General features: G+C 41.4%; 1 protein-coding gene across 1 annotated transcript in view; it reads right to left on the reverse strand.

The window, feature by feature from the left end:
• Positions 1 to 779: 779 nt before the first annotated feature.
• CHD8 (chromodomain helicase DNA binding protein 8) overlaps positions 780 to 26,613 on the reverse strand; it is a 56,305-nt gene continuing 30,471 nt past the window's right edge. Inside the window, exons 13-38 of the mRNA XM_018563147.1 lie at positions 25,201 to 25,444; positions 24,387 to 24,563; positions 24,157 to 24,300; positions 22,841 to 23,096; positions 22,524 to 22,734; positions 20,460 to 20,655; positions 19,731 to 19,898; positions 19,434 to 19,616; positions 18,902 to 19,012; positions 16,758 to 16,951; positions 16,431 to 16,630; positions 16,168 to 16,324; positions 13,884 to 13,973; positions 13,160 to 13,263; positions 11,942 to 12,068; positions 11,338 to 11,410; positions 11,200 to 11,251; positions 9,197 to 9,398; positions 8,885 to 9,093; positions 8,259 to 8,771; positions 7,804 to 7,934; positions 7,489 to 7,695; positions 6,082 to 6,189; positions 5,214 to 5,360; positions 3,234 to 3,350; positions 780 to 1,693 (exon numbers count right to left, since the gene is read on the reverse strand). Coding sequence (XP_018418649.1) covers positions 1,289 to 1,693; positions 3,234 to 3,350; positions 5,214 to 5,360; positions 6,082 to 6,189; positions 7,489 to 7,695; positions 7,804 to 7,934; positions 8,259 to 8,771; positions 8,885 to 9,093; positions 9,197 to 9,398; positions 11,200 to 11,251; positions 11,338 to 11,410; positions 11,942 to 12,068; positions 13,160 to 13,263; positions 13,884 to 13,973; positions 16,168 to 16,324; positions 16,431 to 16,630; positions 16,758 to 16,951; positions 18,902 to 19,012; positions 19,434 to 19,616; positions 19,731 to 19,898; positions 20,460 to 20,655; positions 22,524 to 22,734; positions 22,841 to 23,096; positions 24,157 to 24,300; positions 24,387 to 24,563; positions 25,201 to 25,444 — 4,726 coding nt within the window. The 3' untranslated portion in view covers positions 780 to 1,288. The remainder of the gene's footprint in view (positions 1,694 to 3,233; positions 3,351 to 5,213; positions 5,361 to 6,081; positions 6,190 to 7,488; positions 7,696 to 7,803; positions 7,935 to 8,258; positions 8,772 to 8,884; positions 9,094 to 9,196; positions 9,399 to 11,199; positions 11,252 to 11,337; positions 11,411 to 11,941; positions 12,069 to 13,159; positions 13,264 to 13,883; positions 13,974 to 16,167; positions 16,325 to 16,430; positions 16,631 to 16,757; positions 16,952 to 18,901; positions 19,013 to 19,433; positions 19,617 to 19,730; positions 19,899 to 20,459; positions 20,656 to 22,523; positions 22,735 to 22,840; positions 23,097 to 24,156; positions 24,301 to 24,386; positions 24,564 to 25,200; positions 25,445 to 26,613) is intronic.

Here is a 26,613-nt window from a genome sequence, read left to right on the forward strand (position 1 = left end):
ATTCCGCTGTTTAAGGGCGACTATGGTGAATGTGAGCAATGAAAGGGGGAGAACAGTTATTACTGTTAACATGGCATCTCTAGGAGGGTTACTATTAGACAAACACATAACTGTGGATCACCTCTTCACAGGTCATAGTCACCAGGATAGGAACTGAGGAGGAAAATTGTCCCATTGGGGCGCACACAGACAAAAATAAAACAATTACACCATTCCCCAGGATGTTCAAAATTCCAGCTTAAAGTGTACTTCCACTTCTGCAGCCAAATTGGGTATGTTACGGAAGGGAAAATAACTGTGTCCCTCTTAGTCCCTTTGAAATTGCTCAGAATACCGTGCCGTTCTGTGTATAATCCTGCTCCAAATAAAAATCTAAAAAGTAATTATATATATATATATTTTTAGGTATGCTGTGTGAATGGGAACACTTAAACATATAGTGGGAGAATTGTTATATCTAGCTGCAAAAGTGAAGTACACTTTCCCTTTTGGATGCTGCATTACAACTAGAGTAGGGTTAAGAAAGAAAAAAAAAAAAAGAATACGATCAATTTCCACAGCTTCGGAAAAGACTCAGTATATTAAATCAAGGAGTTTATTCATTTCACATATGACTGAGGAGGGCCCGTGAAGGCTGCCAGCCTTGTACCCCTGCACCCTAGAAAACATAGCTTCTGCTCCTCAGTGTTCGGTCCCACATGTACACACAAACAAAAGTGCCCATTCCCTCCCTCATACATATTTTGCACAGGATTTACTCTGCTTTGCAAAGATTTCCATATGCCCTGTGCAGAATAGTAAAGCTGCAGTAACCTTACTGCAACGTATCCAAGTCATGTAATTCCTATACCAGTGACCTATGGGATTGATGCACATCAGGTTTGGGTGAATAGTGGAGAACCCCAAATGGAATAGGGACCTTGTCACCCAGATCCTGAAGTGCCTTATTGCACTGTAAGACTTCATAATATTCCAGAACCTGTTTTGCAATAAAGTGTGGTGCAAGGCCCCTTCCAGCAATAGAGTTAATAATATTAATTTAAAAAAAAAAAAGAAAAAAAAAGTCAAAGCCTCATTCATTTGTCCTTTATGATCCTGCGTGTATCCTGCCGCAAAGGATCCTGGGACGCAGACATTGAATTAGCCATGGAGTCCTGAAAAGGGGTGGGAGAGAAAAAAAAACAAAAAACAGGCTACTCGTGACAAGGCGGAACAATGTCTCTATAGAGAGGGTTTGGCCCTGCATCTTTGTGGGTTGTTCACGATTCCCACTAGGGGGAGGGTCCTATCAAGGTCTGTCCAATTCATCGCCACTGGAGGAAGAGTTTGCTGGCATCATGGGGTCATCAAGCAGAGAGAAGTGTTGCTGTTGGGGCTCATAACTCGATAAATCATCACCAAAAGCAGGTCCTTGAATTCTGCTTGCAGAAGATGTGTGCAGAGGGTGATAACGAGGTATTGCCAGACCAGAATGTCCAGACTGATGCAGAATTCCCTCTCCTGCTGCTCCATACATGGCCCGCAGAGGATTAGCACTGGGTTCTGGCTTAGGGTCCCGAGAGAAGGAATGAGAAGTGTCACCAGCACCATGCAGTGCAGATGGCAATATAAGCTTGGAGGGAGGACGTTTCTTTCTCTTCTTGGCTGCTGTGGGCAGGTGTTGAACGTCAAATGTATTCTCTGTGAGTGAAGACTGAATACGGGGAAAAAAAAAATATATCGATTAATGCAAGTATAAAATCTACACCCTTCAAATGCATGCACCATTGAAACTAATAATAGGAAGTTAAAAAGGAGAACTATGGGGTTAAGGCTTTTCCCCATAGTTCTCCTTAGGGTAACGGGAGGACACAAACTAGCGTCCTCCCGTCACCCTAAGCTCAGTATACCGCGAGCTACAACTCGCGGTATATTGAGACGCCGCAGTATACCAAGAGCTGCTCGTGATATACTGAGATGCCGCAGCTGAAGCGGATCCCGACAATTATGTCTGGATCCGCCCAGCTGCGTGATCTAGAGGCAGTTGTACCCGAGCCAGCTGAAAGCCGGTATGTGTTCGCTCACCTCCCGATCTACTGAGCCGACATGTGACAGTCTCATGTCACAGGTCGGCTAGAACTATGAGGTGAGTGGAAAGCACTCACCTCATAGTTCTCCTTTCACATTTAGAGAATAGTAATGTTGCATGTTTTGTTAAAGGACACAAAGAAAGTGAGCCCTGAATGACATATAACCAACAGAACCAGGTGATTAATGCAAATCGGGCAGCTCATTTACCAGAGGGTTTATGATGTTAAGATGGTTTCCAAACCTTTCATTGTATTGCATTTTGACATTATAGTATCTGCTTCTACTGCTCTGATAATATTTAACATCATAAATCATATCATTTGCACCCAAGGGTTCAGGGTAACAATATTATTACTTTTTTTTTGTATGTTCATACTTAAGGTGCGATACCAAAAGGAGTTTTGTACGGTTAAATCTTTTTTATTGTAATCCATTGAGGGACACAGGAATTCTATTATAGTCGGGATCCAAAAGTAGTCCAACTGAGGGGTGGCAACAGTCACCAATAAAAAAAAATTAAGGAGTATTGCATATCTTATTGCAGAATCCAATGCCTGAAGGTCACATTGCAGGTTAGCCCCCCATTTCCTGTCCAGTGGGGTCAAAGCACTGCCAGTGCTGAGGAGTTGCCGATCATGGAAACTGCTATGTAGAGACCAGCAAAGGCAGCAATATAGCAAGGACTCTTGTTCAAAGTCTCAGAAGGTAAAACACCAGCAACATAGGAAGAAAAATATTGAAGTCACCAAGAATGGAAGGATTTCAAAAAGATTAGATTTTTTTTTTCAGTGGTGCTGAAGTAAAGCTGTCCAATCTCCTAAGTCACTAGCAAAAAACTGAGGCATGCTGGGTAGAAGAGGGGTTATATGGGGCTGGCTTTTTCTGTTTGCCCATGTCCCCAGCTCCTCTAGGCAGCAGTATCACCTGAATGTAAAAGCATTCATCTGTCCCTCAGGGCACAAGAAACCAATATTCATAACTTAAAACTGATGTATTGCTTTTGATCAGTAGAGGTAGGAATTTATGAACCAAGCTGTGATCCAATAATAAAATCAGGTCTCATGACCTACTGCTCCTGGATTTTTTGCGCCATAGTTGTAAAATGTTTCCCATCATGTATCGTCAAATTATACATTTAATTATATACAGGCCAGACAACTCACCTTTTTCCCATTGTGATGGTGGGAGGTGTGCATAGTGCCTATAATACCAAGTGCTGCTGAAGAGGATTTGGATTTTTTACTCTTGTGTTTCTTGCGTTTCCTCCGGTCCTCCATGTACTGTGAAAAGTTAATAAACAGGACTTATATTTGATAAGAAATCTCATTTAGACTGTAGACGTTTCCGGCTATTCTTCTAGTAAATCTAGACAGGTTTCTCAAATGGTAAATGTGGTTTTAAAAGCACAGTCTTTCTTATGAAAATAAATACACCAAAAAGTAATAAAAACATGCATTATAATAAATGTTTGCATTCAGGGCTGCAAAGCACTGCCACCGTGATAAGTACATTGCAGGTGTAACGCACAGACTCTTGCATTGGAAGAAGTAATGAACTACAACTGCAGTGATGTAAATGCCCTGCTGCCAGCCTCTCTGCTAAGTACCTCTACCTAGGTTGGAGATGGGACTTGTATGTTCATTCAAAGATCTCTGCAAATGGATGATGTGGCTGTGTGGGAGGAGCTCAATTAAATAAAAAAAACGTCTATAGGGTGCAACTTAAAAAACATAGTCCAAAAAGTGGACTAAGCCTGTAATAGTAAACACGCCATATGACCAAGTGCCTTCTAACACAGAGCACATCTTAAAGCATTCTGTCCTATTTGACTCTTTCATATCCAGGTGCCATCACAACCTTTGTGGCCATATTTTGGTATTCACCAGTTGGTGTTGGTTTGTTTTCTTAGAGACTAAACCAAGACTACCAAGATACTAAGCCAAGAATGGAATTTAAGCAACATGCTGTATAGCTTCTTTAAGTGCTTGTTTCCACCAGGCTGTGCATCTACCGCAATGTCCTGTGCCCGGACCGCAAGGGATCACATATATAAAGACTCCTTGCGTTCTGGGGCGGGCAGTGCCATGGAGACTTTATGTATGCGATCTCTTGGGTTCAGGGCACAGGACATTGCGGTACACGTGTGGTCTGGTGGAAACAAGCCCTGGCCACTTGATGACCGGGGTGTTAAACCCCCTTCCTGGCCAGGCCATTTTTCAGTATTCAGCGCTGCAGTACTTTGACTGACATTTTATTCCATCATGCAACGCTGTACTGAGATGAATTTTATACCATTTTTTGGGGACAGATAGAGCTTTCTTTTGGTGGTATTTAATCACCACTGGCGTTTTTAATGTTTTACGATAAAATGAAAAAAGTACTTAACATTTTTGGAAAAAAAAAAAAAAAAAGAAGAAAGCTTTTCCCTATGTTATCAAAACATTTTCTACCTCCCACATTTTTTGTAAAACATAAAAGACGGGGTCACGTCTGGTAAATAGGGCACCAAACAAGTTTTAAAATTGTGCGCGCCTGGGAAAATCGCAAAAAACTATCATACCTAAAATTGACCATAGGCAACGCTTTAAAATCTTTTACCATTCATCTGTTTAGTCCTATCAGCGATTAATGGCCCTAAAATTACTGCTCACACTCCGACGTCCGCGGTGATATGTAACGTGTGGTGTAATCGTCGTTTTCGGACGTAGGCGCACCCAACGCGTATTGAGGTTTATACGTGCATGCACGCAGGGGCCTTAACATTTTTGTTTTTTACATGTGACTTTAATTAATTTTTTTACACTTAACTTGATTGAGATCACATAGAGGGCCAAGAAGCGGTGCGCACACTGTTTGGCAAGTGACTTTTTTTACAAGTGATCGGGTGGCTACAGAGCTGCCCGAACGCTTGTATGGAACAGCTGGTCCCGGCTGTTTAAAACTTTTGCGGGATTCTGCGAGCGCAAAAAGAAGAAGGATGTACAGGTACAGGTGCAAAGAGCTTGCTATCCATCCGTTTATTTACAACTGGCTTATGACAAGTTGCTAACTTCCATGCATCCCTGATCATCAAACCTGCAACACTTTCTAGCACGTTTAAATAAAAATAAAAAAAAGGAAGCATAGGTTTCATTTTATCATACCGCTAGAAAACGGGGATCCACAATGAAGTCAGGATGCCTGTGCAACCACTCATGTAGTTGGCAGCGCCTAGGGGCTTCCTCCCCAAGTAGTACAGTGCCATCCCTCTGATTCACAACTGGAATTCGAGCATCCATATCTAAATCCATCTAAAAAAAAGGGACAGCACCATTAGTTAAATTATAATATTATGAACGCATGAAGACACACTACTACAACCTTATTCTTTTAAAACGGTCCTCAGGTTTTGACAGTTATTACTACACTGATCAAATGTCTTGCACACTCCTGCAGCTCCTCAGGTGGGCTGTGTGGGGTTCCACAGGAAGGAGGATTTGCGGCCGACGCTGTAAACTTGCGCCACTATATACAGGCAGGCTGCCGGGACCTTGCTGGGTGCCTCGGCAGCCTTCCTGTGAACAGCAGTGCCTGTTTACAGCACCAGCTTCAATTAAAAAATGTAAAACGCAGATATCGGAGCTACATTTCGGGGCACTTTCCAGAGTACTCGTGAAAATGCCCAGTATTGGTGCATCCCTAGTCTTATTATATACAGCGACTTTCACCAACAACCACTCTCGCTGGGAGGCCTGCAATGATAAACAAAATGATAACAGGAAAAGCTGGTAACAATTGTGCACTAATGCATAAAACTGGGGTTTAGTGCAGTGAACCGTATTCATTACACGGTGAACATGTGTTGATCTACAAAGAGTAATCAATTCTACTAACGGCACATAACTAGTGATCATCACATCTGACTGAGTAAAATGGAACTTTACAAATGCAACTGTATACTTCTAGCATTTACTGCAGTTTTATAAATAATGTAATCTGAAAAAAACGATCCTCAGCAGTGAACAGGCTCACCTGGGCCAATTTCTTTTTACTCTTCTTCTTATGTACATGTTGTACCGATTCCACTGCTCCGTTACCTAGAAGTTTATGTTTTTGAAATTTTATCTTTAGTCCTTCCTCCTGCAACAAAAAGCAAACAGAGGATATTACATTTCATTGAAATTTGCCCATCAAATAAAATTCAAAATACTAACAACAACATACAAAGCCATCTACAACTCCGCCCCAACCTACATCACTGATCTCATCTCAAAATATCACCCAAACCGTCCTCTCAGGACCTCCTGCTCTCTAATTACCTCTTCCCATGCTCGCCTCCAGGACTTCTCCAGAGTGTATCCCATCCTCTGGAACTCCTTACCCCATTCTGTCCGCCTATCTCCTACGCTGCCCACCTTTAGGCGATCCTTAAAAACCCATCTCTTCAGGGAAGCCTATCTCATCTCAACATAACTGGCTTTTACTTCCTCCAATAACCTAATCCAAACAATTATTACCTTTTGTATCACTTGCCCCTCCTACTAGATTGTAAGCTCTCACGAGCAGGGCCCTCCCAACCCTATTGCTCTGAAACTGTATTGAATTGTAAATTGTATTGTAACTGTATTGTCTCCACTATTTTGTAAAGCACTGAGCAAATTGTTGGCGCTATATAAATCCTGTACAATAAATCCTATATAATAATAATTAAAAGGATAACATGATAAATCAATGAGACCATAAGATTTGAAGAATAGGACCTCACAGCATCATCTAGTACGTTGGCCTTTTACATTGATAAAACACAAATTCTACGCAAAAAGTGACCTCAGTGTGCTATTTAGTAAGGGCTCCTTAATGTGTATTTTTTTTTTTCTACAGATCTGAACACAGCTGTAGGATATGCTATGGGCCTATGCACACAGTCCTGTAATCTGGAGCTAAATTCAGCTAAAATAAAAATTAGAACAAAGCCATGCTCTGTAACTTTCAGCTTTATTTAGGCTGTACGCATATAAACTATATATTATAAAAAAATAAAAGTACAAGCATACAGTGTTAATTCAGCCTACTGGCTGCTGCTACCCGACATTTCAATATCAACAATGTGTAACCAAAATATGAAGTGGGGTGGACTAATGCAGTACATCTATGCATAGATTTAAAAAACTAAAACAAAAAAAAACCCAACAATTTTGTATTGATAGTGTCGAAGGAGCTCCAGTTATACTGGTGGTTAATCCAGAGAAGATGTAGGCACCGATCCTGCAGCATAGTTAGTTGGATAGGGAAGCATCCATGTAACAGCCCTGTAAAGAAAACATAAAAAAGCAGTGCACAGATCTAACTTATCTGTGCGCCATTTTTTTATGTTTTCTTCACATTAAATTGAGAAGGTATTAAAACAAAAAACAAAATACAAAATACTAAAAGACTTACACTTCTGATTTGGACTGTAAATTCCTTTGGATCATGGGCTCTGTGTGAAGGTCTGTGTGTGAAGGTGGCAGGGCTTTGTTCCTCAGGGGTTGGCGACATGCTGTCAGGGCTGTCACTTGGTGGATCTAAAATTCTTCTTGGTAAGCCCCATTTGCCAGTTAACACTGCATTGCAGACTTGCTCAATTCGGCAGATCAGAACCCGATCCTATAAAATTTTGGATACTTTTAGCAGGTTGTTGTAACCATCACTATACTTAGTTGACAAAGACAGCTTTATGCTTTCTAAGAAAAATATTTGTGGTTTGTGACTTACCTTCGGCCAGTCTGCACTCTGTGGATTTTCCAGGACTGCTTGAGCACTGTCCTCTGATTTCAGGTCTGCTGGAGAGTCTGTGACGGACAATCGATTTTCCTCACCAAATAACCGAGTGTGTGGTAAACCTGCTAAGAAAAGTATAAGCAGAGTGGTCTATAAAATTAACATAATACGAAAAATCAATACTGACAAAAAGCTAAATTTGTCAAGTTAGTTTAAAAAAAAACCCACTGGATTCCTGACCCCAGCATTTGCCAAACCTAATTCCAACTAATTAATCTACAATTATTAAAACCAAAATTACAAATTAAATGCTCTGGTGCATGACACTGTGGAAAAAAGCCCTGAATCACTATCTTGCCTTCTAGTGGTTCTAAAATTACCCAATAACCGTCTTCCCCAACTGCTGAAAGAGAAGAAATACTAAATTAGAAATCATTTAAAATGCTCACCATTTCGATTAGCTGCTTTGCTCCCATTGCTCTCATCAGAAGAATCATCGAGGTTGGATGAAGAGGACGATGAGGAGCAAGAAGACCGTCGTGGAGCTGGAGAGGAACTGACAGATGAAGAGAGTGAAAGAATATGAGGGGCTTGAAGTTCTGTGGTAGCTAAAGGTGGTACAGTGGAGGGAGTGGATGGGCGGGAGGGATTAGACATGCCCCTAGATTGGAGATAGCTGAGTCGACATCTTAGGAAAGAAAATGAAGGGTCAGGCAGAAGTGTAAGGTCTGTGCGGCTTAGTCCATATCGAGCTGCCCCTTCAAGAAGCTCCCTATCATGACGGCCACTCTCCCACCACTCAGGTAATTCGGGGTCCGGCCGACACAAAGACAAACGTGCAGGAAGCAAAGGATGACACAGGACCTGCTCACGCACCCTACGCAGGAGGTCAAGGCGGAACAAAGCTCTTGATGCTCGTTCCTCTGAAATAGGTTCAATGAACAAGGATGGATCTGGAGACTCTGTATGTAGACAAAAAAAAAAAAACCATACATGAAAACAAAAACAACAACAGGGCATTTAGGCAATTCAAAAGATAAAAAAAAAAGTCAAAAGCCCATCTCGCATTACTCACCATCTCCTGCGACTGGTGGTAAACGACACACTTGCCGACACATTGCCACAAAACCATAAAAATATTTAAGTAGTGACTCATCGGTTTTCTTATCCAGCCTAGCCAGACTACGGAATCTGTGCCAGTCATAAAGCTGTGTGTCAGGATCATACTCAACCCCAAAGCTGGAAAGAACACGGAAAAAGTCACAAACCTCTCGGCGTGTCCACCTGTTAGAGACAAAAACAACATGCAACAAAATGAAATTAAAAAGGAGGATGGTAAAAATATGTTTAACAAAGGACGACAATGACTCTTGTATAGAATTATCACCTCTGCTGTTTTTCCCGAAGTGCAATTTCCTTAAGTTTGAAAGCTGCCTCGCAGCGTTTCTTTCGCTTGTCACCTCGTTCAGCAGCTTCAATCTTCAGCAGTTCTCGCTTATAGCTGCGCTGGTACGCAGTGATAAGCCGGCGAAGGCGGGCAGTTAGTGCAGATCCAGGCGGCCATAACATGCCACTAGGCACAGGTGTTGCTGCAAAAAGTAGAATGACAATGACTTATCCACTATGGAATTACTACACATAGTTTAGACTGCTGACATAATCATTTGAAACCCGTGCTCTTCTAAAGAATGTAAGAAGCAGTTACATATTTTGGCTGAAACCTCATGGCATTGCTTCAAGTCACTGATATTAAAAGGCATATACAGTAGAATAGTTGTGGGTCAATTACATTTTTTTTTTTTACAGACACCTTAAAGAGTAAGAGGCCAATGGTTTCTGAAACACAACGGAAAGGACAGGCACCTGACCCTTGACAGTGCTGAGAGCCATCTCTGCCCTGATGAAGGTATCCTGCGTGGTCCAGAAACGTTGGATTATGCGATGTGTGACGTTTAGTCCAAATAAATGGACTTTTTTTGAATTTCATTTACGGAGTGCTGGTGATTTAGATCGTTCATTGAGTGCTGAGAGCCAATCGCTCATCCAGACTAAGCTCCTGGGGTGAAAGCCTGAAGACTCACACCAACATGTTGTCCACGTCTAATCAAAGACCTTGCAGGAAGTGGATTTCTAGAAATCACAGACTCCAAGATGTCCCTGGACCTTAGAGAACTAGACTTCAACAACCATGCCGTTAACCAAGGGAATTGAGCAACCCTATAGCTGATGCTGACTGGGATAAGTTATTTTTTGTTACATTAACCCATTCATGAACGAGGCCTTATTTCATTTTTTTTGTTTACATATTATAATCCACCTTTTAGGCCTGAAAATTAATTAAAACCCCCAAACATTATATTTTCTGACAGCCAAGACCCTATAGAATAAAATGGTAGCAGTTGCAAATTTTTATGTTGCATGATATTAGCACAACTCCTTATCAAACCCCCAAATTTAGTAACAAAATGCACTTAAATGCCCCAAAACACAATAAAATAACAATTTTTGGAAAATAAAATATAAAAGATGAGGTTACAACAAGCAACTAGATACCCAACATGCTCAGGTACAAAATTGTGTGCGTCTGTGAAAACTTTGACAAAATTCAGTTCCCCAAAAAGTCCATACACGACACTTTAAAAGCCCCCACAGGTCATAAGTTTAGAGATGCGCATAAATATTGGCCCTAGCATTAATGCTCTCACTCCAGCGTGCGCGGTAATACCCAAAGTATGTAGCACGATCGTCGTTTTCATACATAGGCGCACCCGACGCGTTTACGTGAAGACGAGCATGCTCGTCTTTAATTGCTATTCCACAGGGAGTTTTACTATGTTCAGATCGCACTTCAATAGCTTCAGGAGCCCAGCACTGACAGCTGTGGGACCGGAAGTGATGTAATCTGCATCGCTCCTATAGTACGGGGAGGAGATCGGTGAATGGACGTTCGCCAATCTCCTCCCCAGCTTCTCCCCCCCCCCCCCGACACCAGAGAAGCCGGTCCCGGGCAGGTAGGAGGGGTAGCGGAGCCCGTTTACCGGCCCGGAGATGCGATCTGGCGGCAGCTAAGTCACCAGAATCGCTTCTACTGTAAAAGAGGAACTGAACTCTTGAAGCTGTGGCCAAAATACAAGAAGGCAGAGGAGAAGGTACCAGCCACCATATTGCCTGTGATCTCACTGCAGTTAACCCTTCCGTAGAGGCAGACATCTTGGTAGTCAGTCCATGTAAAGGACAAGTTTTCTTCTATTTTCCACATGCAAACTGAAGCTGGATACTTAAGAACACTTCGTATTGTACAATATGTATTACAGTTTTTAGTAACCGGAAAAAAAAAAAAAAATGTGGACAAACTTAAACCCATTAATCTTTCGTGCATTCTCAACTCACCTTCATCACCATCCACCACAGATATTTCCTCATCCATCATAAGTGGGTCCATCTAGAACAGTATGATGTTACACAGTAAATACCAGGACAAAATTTTCTTTCAGCAATATGTTATTATAAATAGGTAGTCAGTCTCACCTCCTCCTCCGCATCTTTCTGTACATGGAGTGGTTTATACTCAGGATCTTCAACATCCCTATCAAAATCTCCGCTGAAAAAAATCAAAGTATAAAGTATTTAAAATCCCATTATCACTCTATTATCACTCTATCCCTCCTTCCTCCTCTTTGTCAACCCCTCCTTTCTGTTCTTTGGCTATCCTTTACCCTCTTCCAATTTCTTTACCCTCTTCCTTACCTGGTATATGTGTTTCTTGTCCGGTAGCCGTCTAGGTTCAGCTGCAAATAGCCTTTTACAACTTTAGGCTGAATTATTAGTGATGCGAGTACCTAACGGCACATTGACCTGACGGTGTATATTATGTGTGTTTGTATGTATAACCTTTTGCAAATATCAGTAAATATTGAATATTTAAAAATCCCATTATCACAATCTCTAGCCATCCAGCATGTCATGCAATACAGAAATAGATCAGCCTCAGGACTCACTGCATGAGAAATTAGTTAAACTCATGTTGCCCCCAGCATAGACCCTTGCTGTTGCATTAGTGTTAGGATAGCAACACTTCACGGCAGCAGAATAAAAAGTTTACAAACATGTCAGTTGTCCAAACAGCACTCACCCCTCTGGCAGCTCCACATAATCCTGTGCATGGTGCTCTGCAGCAATTGCCTGCTCATCTGGCCCACCCACCTTCTCTAGGAAGCAAAGACAAGGATCTGCACGCATAGTATTGTACTTCTCATACCCTGCAGGAAAAGTTACCAGGGTTACTGCACATCTTTATAAAGAAATGTATTATTATTATTACAAAAGGTGAGGAAGACAATAATAATAAAAATAATATATCTAATCAGCATATTTCTACATAGAAGCATCACCTTACTTCTGCTGAACATGGCCTATTAAATAAAGGATTTTATTTTCGTTTTTGCTCACTAACAAGTTCAAGGAATTAGATTTTCAAATTGACCTATACAAGTTTGAAAGGGAAATGGCTTTCCAAGAGATATTTTAAAGAATCTCCACCTAGAATGTCTCTTACCCCATTTCAGCCACATAGTACTACAGAGGCTTCTGAGGTAGCCCGGCCCTGAGGACATCTTGCTGGGCAGTAGATCATGAAACCAGGAATCCATTAAGCAGGCTTTTAGAAACAACCTCACCTGGGTAGAGAAGGATGCCATCAAGTCCCTGTTCTCTGACTCCTCCATTGTGATTCGCCCAGCGGGCGGGGGGGGGGCATGGCAAACCACCTATTCTCTTTTCTGCTCAACTTTCTGGCCCATTTGGTCAGTGTCACAAGTTTGACCTGTTTTTTTTGCATTTGTTATTTTTTTATGTATTAGTTTCTTTTGTATCGATCCATGTTAGCAGAATCTTGATTTTTCAAGGGTTATAATTATTTGTTCTTTTTGCGCTTTCTTTTTGACCTAGACCCAGTATGTGTCTTTTTACCTTTGCACTGCACTGTGTGATGTCATCATGTTGGTGGGTGGGGTTTTGGGCTTATTAAACTGTTCACCATTGTGTTTTAGTGTCCTGAGAAAGGTGGACTGGGTTCCATCAAAACATTGACAATAAAATGGTGATGCTTCGACTTATATGTGCTGCACGCGAGTGCCTCTATACCTACTTTGGATTTGAAATATATGTACAGAAATGACCAATGATACTTGTATATATTGTGGAACTCCTCTGGCAATGGCAATTGACAAAAAAAACAAAGGCCTTTATGTTCTCTTTTATGAAAAGCCTCTAATGGTATAATACGATTTTAAAAGGCTTAGCTTTCCTGAAATGCTTGAATTATAAAAATCCAGGTATTGTTATAACTCACCATGTTTAAAGACTCCAATAAGTAAAGACTTGTCCGCCTCTCTGTCCCACCAAAGAGCTGGTAAGTCTGCTTGATCAACTTGTGGGACCCATAAGTCAATCTCCCTGTGATAAGAGTTCATGAATTAACACAAAAAGGAAACTATAGCAAAGAAAAAGTACACAGCCCAACAATTTACAAATGTTATGGTGTGGGATGCCCCACAACACCTACAAAAGAACAAAGAGCCAATTCCATAAAGTATCGGGAATTTTTATGTTGGCGAATACAGTTCTACTACTGATAGCATTATTGATGGGTGCAAAACACCAGTGTGCCTACCTTTAATAACTATTCATATTAGCTTTTAGTAGCTTAAAGTAGGCCGGCTATTAGAAGTTTCTAACTGGTTGAAATATTTTATGTCACACCACTGTTTATTGCAATATGCCATTAATGCTCGATAGGTTATGAAATGGTGTAGAAATAAAGTGTACTTTAGGTGAGCATATGGGGAAAAAAGCAGAAACTATAAAAGGGATATATGAAAGTGAAAAAAGAGAGTCAGTACACACAGTGGGCAATTTGCATTCCAATGGGAAATACTACATAAATGCTAAGGCAGATATTCGTTAGCCTGCTTTCTTCGAAAAAAGTACAACACCTGCATTGTGTTAAACGATCTTTAAGACTGAAGGAGGAAAGCAAACCGTAACACACAAGTTTATTGAAAAAGTGAATGTACCTGGCATCAACTCCTCCAAGCACCTTCATTGCATGGCTTCCAATCACTTCCTGCCGGAGATAATATAACATCCGTACCCGCAGCAGAACCCTGTGGGGCAAAAATTAAAAGAAAGCTGTAAATCATTTTTTTCACACGTTATTCGAAGCGTGTATGCAAACATACACAAGTTATAGGTGATTAACTCAAGAAAAATAATAAAAAGGACATTTAAATAAAGTATGCAATTAGTAGTCTACATAACTTGGTAATATACAGGAGTTATATAATGCAATCGCCAAAAAAAGAACTCCAGGCAAACAGCTACTCAAGTTAAAATAGATCTGGGTTGAGGTTTTACCTGCCAAATAATTTTTATTTATGTCCTTCTATTCCTGAGAATGGATGGATACATACACCGCCCTGTCACAAAGCAAAGTCAGGTGGAAGACACCACTTACAGTTAAGGAACTCAGAGTGTCCTCTCTCCACCCTCAACTGTACAGAACAGAAGGCTTATTAAAAAGGAGAAGTATGGGGTTAAGGCTTTTTCCCATAGTTCTCCTTAGGGTAACGGGAGGACACAAACTAGCGTCCTCCCGTTACCCTAGGCTCAGTATACCGCGAGCTGCGTGAGTGACAGCTGGCTCTATCTAGAGGCAGAGCCAGCTGTATCTGCCCCCTCCCCCGTCCATTCCGCCTGTCAGCGCTGGCGGATCGGAGCGGGGAATCCAGCCCCTCCCCTGTCACGGCAGAGAGCCATGACAGGATCGAGAGGTGAGCGAACGCCGGTATGTGTTCCCTCACCTCCCGATCTACTGAGCCGACCTGTGACAGTCTCATTGTCACAGGTCGGCTAGAACTATGAGGTGAGTGAAAAGCACTCACCTCATAGTTCTCCTTTAAGAAACTTCCCCGTTCTCTCCTCCCAACAGCAGGTTCCTTGTCAACATATGTGCAATGCACCTGCCTTACTTCCAGCACTACTCCTCCCTGTCTCAGTCTGAAGCAGGCCATACACCTTACAATTATCTGCAGATTTTCTGTGGTCAGATGGAAAAGGTGCAACAGATTCCTCCATCTATACTTAACTGTGTGGATGGAGTAATCTCCACCTGGGCCAATCTGTTACACTTTTTCCATCTGACCACAGAAAATCTGCAGATAATTGTAAGGTATATGGGCACCTTTAGTGCTAAGCATAGGAGATTGCAAGAGGTTGTGGATAACTAATCAGATTCAGGTACTTAAGCTGGCCATACCACAAAAGATACATTTTTATTCATCCTCCAGGCTGAACTAAATAAATCTAACAGATCCCTTCATTCACGCTACACAGCATGGATGGATAAATTGCACGCTGTGGCTATTGATTTCTGAGAGCTGTGTCTGCCGCTGTCAGAATACACGAACAGTGATTGCAGCTGTTGGCTGCAGGCACTTCACGGCCAAAAATGTTTGGGTGATGCGTCTCCTTCTACAAAAAGTTGATCGAGTGGCAGATCCACACAATGCAAGAGCTTCAGGCGATTCCTGTGAATCTGAAATTCTAACAGTGTATCGCCAGCCTTAGCCTAGTAGCATTTAAACAAAGAATACATTTAATGATGAAAACAGAGCCTCAATATTTTTTCCCTCTTGTATCTACCTGGAGATTAGCTTTAAAGCAGAAGAAAAGTTGAAAGAAAAAAAAAATTGCTGGGAGGTAGGGATTGTCGGCAAGAGAGACATGCACAGTCTTCTGCCAACAACAAAATTATTCCTCCCACCTCCGGCAGCACATGTGCCATACTGTGTACACAATAAACCCAATTGAGCACACTGCGCGCACACACGAGTGTTCCATCATCAGTGGCCACCCAAAGGCTGAAGAGAGTCTCAGCAGCAAAGATGACGGTGGTGGGGGATGCTGCTAAGGACTGAAGATCAATCCAACACCACTGGAGAAGGGCTCACATTAAGTGTCCCATAATGTGCAAGTATCAAATCAGATTACGTCAACTTTAAGCAATACTGTGCATTTATTTTTCCATATAGGGAGTGCAAACGATCCGGTCATGACCCTCGGAAGCCTGGTGTTGGCTCGAAGGACTAGTAATGCACAGGTAAACAAAGATAAGTCAGCATTTGATATTAGTGCTTAATAGGCAAGAAGAGGATTGCCAATGGGCACTCAACACTAAATATCCAGGTTGGATAAATGACCTCTGGACCAGATGAAAAAATGCTGAGATCTCGGTTTAAGGATAATTTCAGGATTATCACATTTTAGTTTTAGCAGCTAGAAACAATTATATCTTCTTACTTGTTGCATTGGTGCTTTAAATGCTTCTTGTAACCCTCATCTTGAAACAGAGTGTCAGGGTTGTATTTACGAATCCAGTCTGCTTTGTGTATATCAAAGCTGCTCTGAGACTTTACTTTTTTGCCCTTGCGTCCACGAGGTACAGGAATAGAAAGACCTGAGGGTGTAAATAATGACAATGTACATTAACTGCCCTATTTCTAGGTTTTCGAACAAGCAGCATTATGTGAAATCGGTCATTGGACTAGTGGAACTTGAATTACCTGAGTGGTTTTGCAGCTGCTTGGTTTTGCCATTCTCTGCAGGACTGATCAGGTCCCAAATAAAGCTTTTAATGTTCTCATCGCCCCGATAGTGCAATAGACAATAAACTAAGATGGCTCTGCAGATTTTCTCCACATCCCGTTCTGTCATACCTCGTTTGAAGCGGCCATGGTTTAATATGTCACGCCACCGACCCCATCTAATAAATATTGGACAAGTTAACAGTATTATTTATTAACATTTTGAGAAAAAACACTTCTGCAGAAAACCAATGCAAGTACACAGCTCCTCTAAGATGTAGATGAGGGACAGAAGTAGTTTCTCACCCATAGACAAGAAGGTGCTTCTCTACTCTGAAGCAGTCTGTACGACCATAACCATTTTTGCGATCATGTCGTCGAGCTCGTGGACGGTCATCATCATCACTTTCTAGATCTGAAAATTCTACCATATCATCATCCTTATTACTGAAGTGTCGAGTCTGTTTCCTGATACGGGGTGTGTCTATCACCAGTGTGTTCTGTAAGAAAGAGAACGGAATTCATTTCTCAAGGTTTCCACAAGCTAACTATTTCTTCAGTTCAAAACCCAACCCGACCCATCCTTCCCTTTTTAAAGAACTCCAAGCAGAATAAAACTTAACCCTTGCAGTGGGGCTACCTCGCACTGCAGGGGTTAGGTGCTAGTTTTGGTCTCAGGTGTAAAATGTAAAAAAATATATACTTATGTGACCCTTAATCCCACCTGGCTGCTAGACCGTATCCTCCCATCTATTACAGTGTATTAGACGTAATGACTCGCAGATCCTTAGACAACCGGAGCGGAGGGTGAGAGGCTGCAGGGACTGCTCTAGCAGCAAGGTGGGACAGAGTTTCAGATGGGTATAACTTTTTTATTTTAGACCCTAGACCAAAACAAGGACTTAACCCTTGCAGTAGGGTAGCCTCACTGCAAGGGATAAGTTTTATTTTACAGTCGGTTTGAACCCCCCACAAATGAACTTCTTTTATTTGCTCCGTTTGAGTCTGCTAAATAATACAACTGAAAGTTTTTTTTTGTTTTTTTTGTTCTATCGCTTTAACAAGGGCAAAAACTACCTGTGGATTTTGAGGAGAAGAGGGAGGGGGGAGGTAAGGAGAGGGCTGTGTTCTATGTAATCCATCAGGAATAAAGTAGGCAGGACTAAAACCACATGCTTAGGAATTCAGAGCGGTGTTGTCATGCCTAAGGGGAAAATAGGAGCATACTATATTGCTGGCATATCAACAGTTATTTCCATGTAATTGCAGCATATTTAAAGGGATACAACATAGGGGAATATGCATGTATTCTGGAGATGTACTAAATGTGTTTCTTTTCTGTACTTTAGCTACTTAGCTTTTCAGATTTGCAAATACTGAAGGCATACTATCTATACCATCAAACTATATCATATTTTAAAGGGAAGCTCTTTTTTTTTTTTTTTTTTACACATTAACAGTTTTATTAAAAAAATAATCTGGTATAAAAGCGTCTATAACAGTGTGCACCTAATAAGGCCAAGCACTGCCTGAGTTTGTAGACCACTTCTAACTGGCTAATTCGGACAGGTCCCCAACTGTTATGCAAGAGGGAGGGAGGCTTGTCTTTGCTCAGCCATTCTGCTGTGTGCATCTCATCTGATCACCTGCCATTTAGGTAAAATAACAACAGACTATCAAGGTAATTCCCAACATAGCAGTAAATTGGCCTGTGGAAAGCCTGGCGCTATGCCTCAAGCTTGCCATAAGCTAGGTACAAGAATAAATAAGATATTCAAAAGTGATTAAAAAAAGAGAACTATGGGGTAAGTGTTTTTCCCCATAATTCTCTTTAGGGTCACGGGAGGACATACTAACCTCCTCGCGTGACCCAAAGCTCAGTATATAGCGAGCTATCGTCCGCGATATACTGCGAGTGCCGCAGCCGGGACATATCCTGACAACACTGTCTGGATCCACCCAGCTGCGTGAGTGACAGCTGGCTCTGCCTATCTAGAGCCAAAGCCAGCGGTGCTCACCCCCCCGACAGTCACCACTCACTGCAGGGAGACGATCTGTAAGTAAGCGGATCGGCTGCACGTTTCCGCTCACTTCCTGGTCAATATAGCCGACCTGCGACAGCTTCCTTGACACAGGTCGGCTTTAACTAGGAGGATGAGTGGAAATCACTCACCTCATAAGTCTCCTTGGGAATATCTGCAAGTATACATTAAATAGTTTACCAAACACTCCTCTTATAAAAAGGAAACAAACTCACTACTTGCCGACAACCAAGACTACCGATAGCAGGATTAGCATGTGCAAGGTAATCTGACCTTGGACTGCTATTCCTGCACCTATTATTATTGGTTTGATATGACTGCTTTTGCACACTACGGCCCCTTATTAAATACCACTTTTAAATGTGTCTAAAAATAAAATCTCCATATCTTAGTGATAGTTAAACTCACCTTACTGTTAAGCAGAACTAGATCTAAATCAGCTTTTTTTGCCCATTTTTGCCAAAAGTTAGGATCATCCAATGAAATGTCTGTCCTGTTTTCAGATGCGACAAAACTTGCCTAATACAGAAAGAGAACGTTACCAAAAAAAAAAAAAAGAAGACATGAGAATACACAAGAAGAAACTTAAAGAAAAATGCAGTTTCACCTATAAACAGAGCTTCTATATGAACAGGAGTAAAAGGTACCCGAGCAAATGACCCAAGTACTTTGATTTGTGTATACCATTCACAAAATGCTTTATATATTTACGGTTCTTTATAATTAAAAAGGGACAAACATACATCAAACAAGGGGAATTTATAAAAACTGGAGCAGCTGCCTATGGTAACCAATCAACCTCTCTTGAGTTTGTTCAGTTAAGCTTTGAAAATGAAAGATAGAAGCTGATTGGTTGCCATGCTCAGCTGCTCTAGATTCTGTCTGCTCCAGTTTTGATAAATTACCCTCTTCACATTTTACAGCCATGAAAAATGCCAACCTTGGAGAAAGTGGAACCTTTTCCTTCAGACTCTATTGTTATGGTGGTAGTTCTCCTCAATAAAATTTGATCAATATCTTCCTCGCAAAACTTGGAGCCTTCATCATCTTCATCCATGATGGCTGCATAAGCACCTTTCCGTAGCAAGTCTTCAATCTCTTTCTTGGTAAACTGCTGGATAGGCTGTAGATGAACATGGAAATCCATTTTATAACTAAGGGTAGTCATCATCCAGTTTCTAGCATTTCTAACTATAGTTTAAAGTCTCTGCTCATCTTTATCAAATCTCATACTCACCCCACTCAATTGATTGTCCCGTCCACTCATAGACTGCAGAACAGCTTTGTCCAGTCCTAACTTTAAGCTGGCCTTGTCAAACATCTCTCTTTCATAGGAGTTTCTGGTGATCAGTCGGTAAATCTTAACAGCCTTGCTCTGACCAATCCGGTGACAACGTGCTTGTGCCTGAACACAAGAAAACAAATCCATCAGCTTATAAATATGACTAAATGAAAGAAGAAATGCCTGGAAATTGGTAATTTCAAAGTTGCAAGTTAGGTAACAGCAACAAACAGTTTATCTGGTCTTGCTGAAGTCAATAACCAACATTGTTAACCTCCTTTTTCTGCAACAAGCAGATATCATCATATCTGCTTGTTGCAGAAAAAGAAGGTTTACAACGTTATCGAGTGCAGGATCTGAAACCCCTCAAAAAATGTTTCAACCCTTATTTCATGTGGGTAGTACCGGTTAAAACAGACTAGAACACCCCCTCCTTTCTGGGTCTGGTTAAATGCGACTTGCAGCTGTGGGACCACATACAGTTTACACCCATCACCGCCTAGATGACTGTAATTAGCATTAGGAGGAACTGTTTTTCCAAAACTGCTTTGGGATTACATTACATGGCCTGTTTGGGTACAAATGGTGCTTGCTGGTTTTCTTATATAATCCAGAAACCATTTCCAATTGAAGTACCACAAATAGAGGTAAAGAAGTGTGACAGAAAGGCATATCAGCTTTTACCTGAAGGTCATTCTGAGGATTCCAGTCAGAGTCAAAGATGATACAGGTGTCTGCAGCAGTGAGGTTAATCCCCAGCCCGCCAGCCCGTGTACACAGCAAGAACACAAACCGATCAGAGTCTGGACGGCTGAAACGATCTATTGCTGCTTGGCGCATATTACCACGGACTCTACCATCAATTCGTTCATAAAGATACCTAGGTAAAACATATACAAAACGCAAGTTGTTTTAAGAATTCAATTGCAAAGCCAAACCCCCACTCTCCTCTAAATTATCATTAGGACCAATATAAAGTGCAAATGATATACAGATATTTATAGTCAGACAGATGTGTAAATATGACTGCAAATCCATTAACAGAGTTTAGCCATGCTGGCCAGTGCACTCTTTAAAGAACTCAGGGTTGCACATAACTTTATATATTTAGGTCCCTCTCAGGTCAGAGGAAGCAAATTGCTCTAACCATTTATCATAAAAGATCTTTCTTTTCTTATAATCCTTGTTTTTAGCTGCCAGTGATGTCACAACCTCCTATTATTAGATCAGTCCTTCCTGCAGCCAGGCGGGGGATCTAGGTAACCAGTATGTGTCATATCCTGGCTGGCATAGAGAGCAGACTACATCTCCCATGAGGCATTGTGAAATAGAAGTGGGAGGCATGTATAGGCAGAGCAGAGAGTGGAGATGGGAAGAGCTACTAAGTGCTGTATGCTCCAGTGACTTTAGGTTTTTTTTTGTGACTGCACATACATATTACAGGTGCCTCTGCATGACAAATTCCTCTGCTTTAAAGTCATCCTACCTCCTCCTAACAGCATCTGGCTGTGTGGAATAGTGATGTCCAATTCATGAAGAAATCTTTCTTTTAAATTGATTCTTTTCAGTGAAATGGTTGAAATTATTAAATTCGACTGAACGGATTCATTTGAAAGGGTTCAGTGTTGCATCATAAACACAACAGCTCTGGGAAGATGATCTTAAGGTGACAGAGCTCATCCCCTTCCTGCAACCAATCAGAGAGCTAACAGTACACTGAGAATCACAACTTACAACAGTTCTCAGCCAATAGTACACCAGTACACGGATTTAAAGAATCATACAAGTCTCCAGTAGAACACAGTACACTGAATCAAGGAATCATGAGTCTCCAGTACAACACAGTACACTGATTTGTCAGGTTGCAGCAGTGGTAAGGGATAGACAGCCTTGCAGGGAGATCAAAGAGATGACACATGGAGTCTGGATGAGAGGAGATCCTCCTTTACATTGATACTTTAACCCTTTAGGTTGAGTCAGCTCCTGAGCTTCAGTTCACTTGCTTATCAGCAGATTCATAAAGTGAACCAATGAATCGATTCATGACTGGGTTCATTTGAATGAACAGTTGGAAATGAACCAATTCATGTAAAAGATTCGAACTTTCCATCACTGCCCAGTCTTAGGGAGGGAGGTGCGACAGAGCCCCGCCCAGTCTTAGGGAGGGAGGTGCGACAGAGCCCCGCCCAGAAGGAGGCGCAGATGGCAGAAGCACAGACTTGTACCATGGATTTCTGGAAGACCATACTGCTATACAGAAAAGTAAGCACATATTTTTAATACTTTCAAAAGCTAGTTACAGTAGGATAAAAAAACATTTTCCTGGAGTTCGTTAATCTATTAGACCTATTAGATTTAGACACACCCCTTTCTTTTACTTGAATTTGGGGGAGGGGTGCAGCTTTTAATAATTTGATGCCAGCATTGGGCATGAAAGCGATAGGACAGGAAAAGCAATTCCTTTAAGAAAAGGGTATTTTACGGCTTTTTCCAAGTAGAAATCAGTGCAGGACTACAAAGAAAAATAGAAAAAAAGTAAGGATGACTCTTGATTTAGGTTAAGGTGTAAAGTACAAGGTGATTAAAAGTTAATAAAATATATGTGAAAAAAAAAAAACAAAAAAAAAAAACTTCCCACATTAGAACCTTTTACAACAATTACTTCATACCAGTTTTCACTACAGAAAAAAAAAAAGCTAGAAAGCCTACTACAAAACAATGGCTTAAACATAGTGTGCACATTTTTACCTTTTCTGAATGAGATAATCCTCCAATATATCCAAGCACCGCACCATTTGGGAAAAGATGAGAACTTTATGCCCTCCAGCTTTAAGTTTGGGTAGAAGTTTGTCTATTAGAACTAATTTGCCAGAGGAGCGCACCATTGCTTGCAAGTGGAAGTCAAGAGGAATCACTGGTGTCGCTTCTCGGAAGTCAGACATGATCTTTTCTTCCGCTCCTAGTTATGATAAAAAAACATATTGCATAAAAAGATGCTTAGAAAGATTTTAGAAAATGTCTTAAAAGCTAGCACGGTTAGGGTCATGCATATATTTGTCTCATACCAGTGATGAGATAGGGATGGTTGCAGCACTTGCGAAGCTCCATCATGGTATTAAGCAAATTGGGAGTGTTGGTCTGACTAGCCCCCTTAGTAAGAAAAGAAAAGTTCTTTTCCAGAATGGCCCTATAATATTTCTTCTGAATGTTCGTTAATTCCACTTCGATGATGGTCTCTTGTTTGGGTGCAAGATTCTTCTCCACATCTTCCTTTAGCCTTCTTAGCATCATAGGCTTTAAGATGGCTTGAAGCTTTTGCACCTGCGAATGACAAAAAAAAAAAAAAAAAGTCCATTACAGACATATTACATCTTATTATTTTCTGCTTAACGGAGAATTATGGGGTGAGTGCAATATACTCACCCCCAATAGTTAGAGCCAACGTGCGACACTGAAGCGGTCACACGTCGGCTCTATTGATCGAGAACTGAGTGATCACATTCCGCTGATCGCTCACTTCCTGATCTTCGCCCTGCAGAGAGCGGTGACTGTCATCACAGCTCCCGGCAGTGGTTCCCCCTCTCCATTTCAGTGCTGACTGGAGGGACATACAGGGGAGGGGTCTGGAGAGGCAGAGCCAGCTGTCAATCAGGCAGTGGGGTAGATCCTGACAATATATGCTGAGGTGTGGGTCATGTGAGGACAATAGTAAATGTCCTCCTGTCATCCTAAACAAAACCACGGCCTAAAAAAAGGTTTGACCATAGTTCACTTTTAACTCCAACATGTGGTTTATGAAAAAGCATAAGAGTTCATGGTTTTGTTGTTGATCAAAACTAACCAACATCCACAAAAATATTAACTTGTATAATTACACAGTCTGAGCACTGCAATGTGAGGGAGCCTAAGGAAAGCAGCTAAAAAAAATGGATGACACAAATAGTCAATATCAAGCAGAAATGTGAGTGGCTAAGAGTGGGTCAATGGTAGCACTTTTGCCTTGCAGCACGTGTCCACCGTTTGAATCCCTTCAGGATACTATCTGAAAGGAGCTTGCATGCTCTCCTCCAGGTACTACTGTTTCCCTCCACACTCCAAAGACATTCTGGTAGGTTAAAAGTCTGCGGTTTAAATTGAACTAGTGTGTGTGATAGTATGTATGTATGTATGTATGTATGCATGCATGTATGCATGCATAAGAACCATGGATAGTAGGCTCCTGAAAAGCAGGCAATGATTTACATGTACAGGGTGTAAAGTGCTGTCTAAAATTAACAGCGCAATATAAAATTCCTGTAATAAATATTAAAATAAATGTGGATGGGAATATGATAAAATATAGTGTGCATAGTTCAGTTTCAGAGAAAAGAAATGTTGACACCTGCTCCTCAGTTTTCAGGTCTCCAAAATCCTTCAGAAATTCTGCTTCGGAGGCAAACTGACTAGGCTCCAGAAAATGTAACAGACTGAACAGCTCCTCCACAGTATTCTGTAATGGTGTCCCAGTCAAGAGGACCTTATGCTCCTAGAAAATTCCAAATGATTTGACAGTTAAATTCATACTGAATCATAGAAATCGCAAGAAAAGAAAAACATTTGCTAAAAACTCACTAGATCCATGTGCTTCAAACTGTCCAACAGTTTACAGTTTCTGTTCTTCAGACGATGAGCTTCATCAATAATGACGCAACGCCATTCAATTTCACGTAGCTCAGGGCAATCGGAAAGCACCATCTCAAAAGTTGTGATTAAAGCATCAAACTTGTAGGCTCCAGGAATGAGACGACCCTGTGAACAGTCAGAGAGGTTAGTGCCATCAAAGAAAAATGACAGACACGGTCATTGGACATGTAGTACTATAGATTATAAATAAAATAATATAACGAGCAGAGCACAAAAGCGTGGGTAGGTGGAGTATGAAAGAACCTCCCATCTTCTAGTACAAATATGGACTACAAACATACAGTATGATCCTAAACTGGGCTCTCTCTTCCTGTGAAGGGGGAGGAATAAAGTCCACAAGAGAGGGAGCTTACCTTTATGCTTTACGTTCAGTGGATTTCTTAGAGGCAGGAATAATGCCCAGTGATCTATTGTGTAACTCAATAAGCATTCAGACAAAAAAAAAAAGCTTTGCCTTTTTTTCTTCCTCACAAAATTTCTGCCTAAAAAGGTGCCCATACACCTTACAATTATCTGCAGATTTTCTGTGGTCAGATGACAAAAGTGCAACAGATTGGCCCAGGTGGAGATTACTCCATCCACACAGTTTAGCGGAGGAATCTGTTGCACCTTTTCCATCTGACCACAGAAAATCTGCAGATAATTGTAAGGTGTATGGCCACCTTAACAGCCCACAGAATTTCCCCCACCAGGATGCATGAACCAAGAGACATACTTAGGCTACACAGTGCACACAACTGACCTTAGAGTCCTTGCAATACATCTCGTACTGTTGGATCATTTGTCGGCTGGCCAGGCTGCCATGGTACACAATGGTGTTCATTTGAGTCCAGCTGGCGAATTCCCTTTCCCAGTTGGTAATAGTGGAAAGAGGAGCAATTACTAAGAAAGGACCTTGTACCCCAACATTATGCAATTCCTGCAGAAATGTGATAGACTGGATGGTCTTGCCCAAACCCATTTCATCAGCCAGAATACAGTTCTGCCTGCAAGAATAACATTTATATTAAATCGAATAGTTGTTAGAACACTCAAAGTGGGTAGTTTATACATTTTAAACAGCATAGTCCTCTATGTCAGCCCTAGATAGTCACTTTAAAAAAAAAGTATTTTTTAGTATATAAAATCTGAAGATTTAAAAAATAAAATAAAAAAAAAATCACACACACACCGTATTTTTCGCTCCATAAGACGCACTTCATGCAGTTTCGGGCGAGTAGTCTTTTTTGCACATTTAGCCCTGCTCCGGACAAGCAAAGCTAAATGTACAGCGTGGGGCCGCCACTCGTTTAATACAAGTGATCTAATTAGATAACTTGTATCAAATCGAGCAGCGGCGGCGAACGTGTCCGGGGGAACCCTCCCGCCGTGGTTTTCGGGGTCCCCTGCTCCTCTGGGGGACCCGTGACCACGGCATAGGAGCTCACCATAGAGCCCCTAGAGCAGACGAAGAACGTCCGTTCTTGGCCTGCTCTGTGTGATTTCTGAGACCGTGGCCAACTGTCTCAACTGTGACTAACTACAGCTGTCACAGAACCCCTGCGTCCTATGGTCCAGTGCGGCTTATAGAGCGCAAAATACGGTATATATAATAAAAATTGTATTCTCCTTTTCAACCAGCCTTGGGGTACCTTTTAGTATGCTCCTTCTTTTCTGCTGAAAACAATTGTGTAAGCCGCTCAGTAGCACAAGCTACAATGGATGGTTCCAAATACTTACAGAAAAAGCGACACCATCAGCAGAATACCCAGTTACCGGAGACAGTTTGGGTGCTGGGAACCTCTTAAATATCCAGAGGCATGGGTTAGACCACAACTGTGATGATTTGTCATGCTGGAGGAGGCTTGGAAATACATTTATACAGTGGTGACAAATGGTTTACTGTATACCAGGGAACATATACGTTTGTTCCCAAGATGCACAGTAGAGACCCTACCTATTTCTCACATTCTTTCTGTTGACTAAGAAAACAAGATGTGTTAATCGTTTTCATTGATCATCTCTGCATGAGAGGTAGTACAGGACTCAATTGACACAGTGGTGCCAGTCATTTATGAAGTAATATACACAGTACCTCCAGAGGGGCACATATATAAGCGCATTTGAAAAACCGTATCCAATACTGCAGACATGACGCGTGATTTTAAAATTTACA

The sequence above is a fragment of the Nanorana parkeri genome, unplaced genomic scaffold, assembly GCF_000935625.1.
Source record: "Nanorana parkeri isolate BGI_ZX_2015 unplaced genomic scaffold, ASM93562v1 scaffold635, whole genome shotgun sequence".
NCBI lineage: Eukaryota > Metazoa > Chordata > Amphibia > Anura > Dicroglossidae > Nanorana > Nanorana parkeri.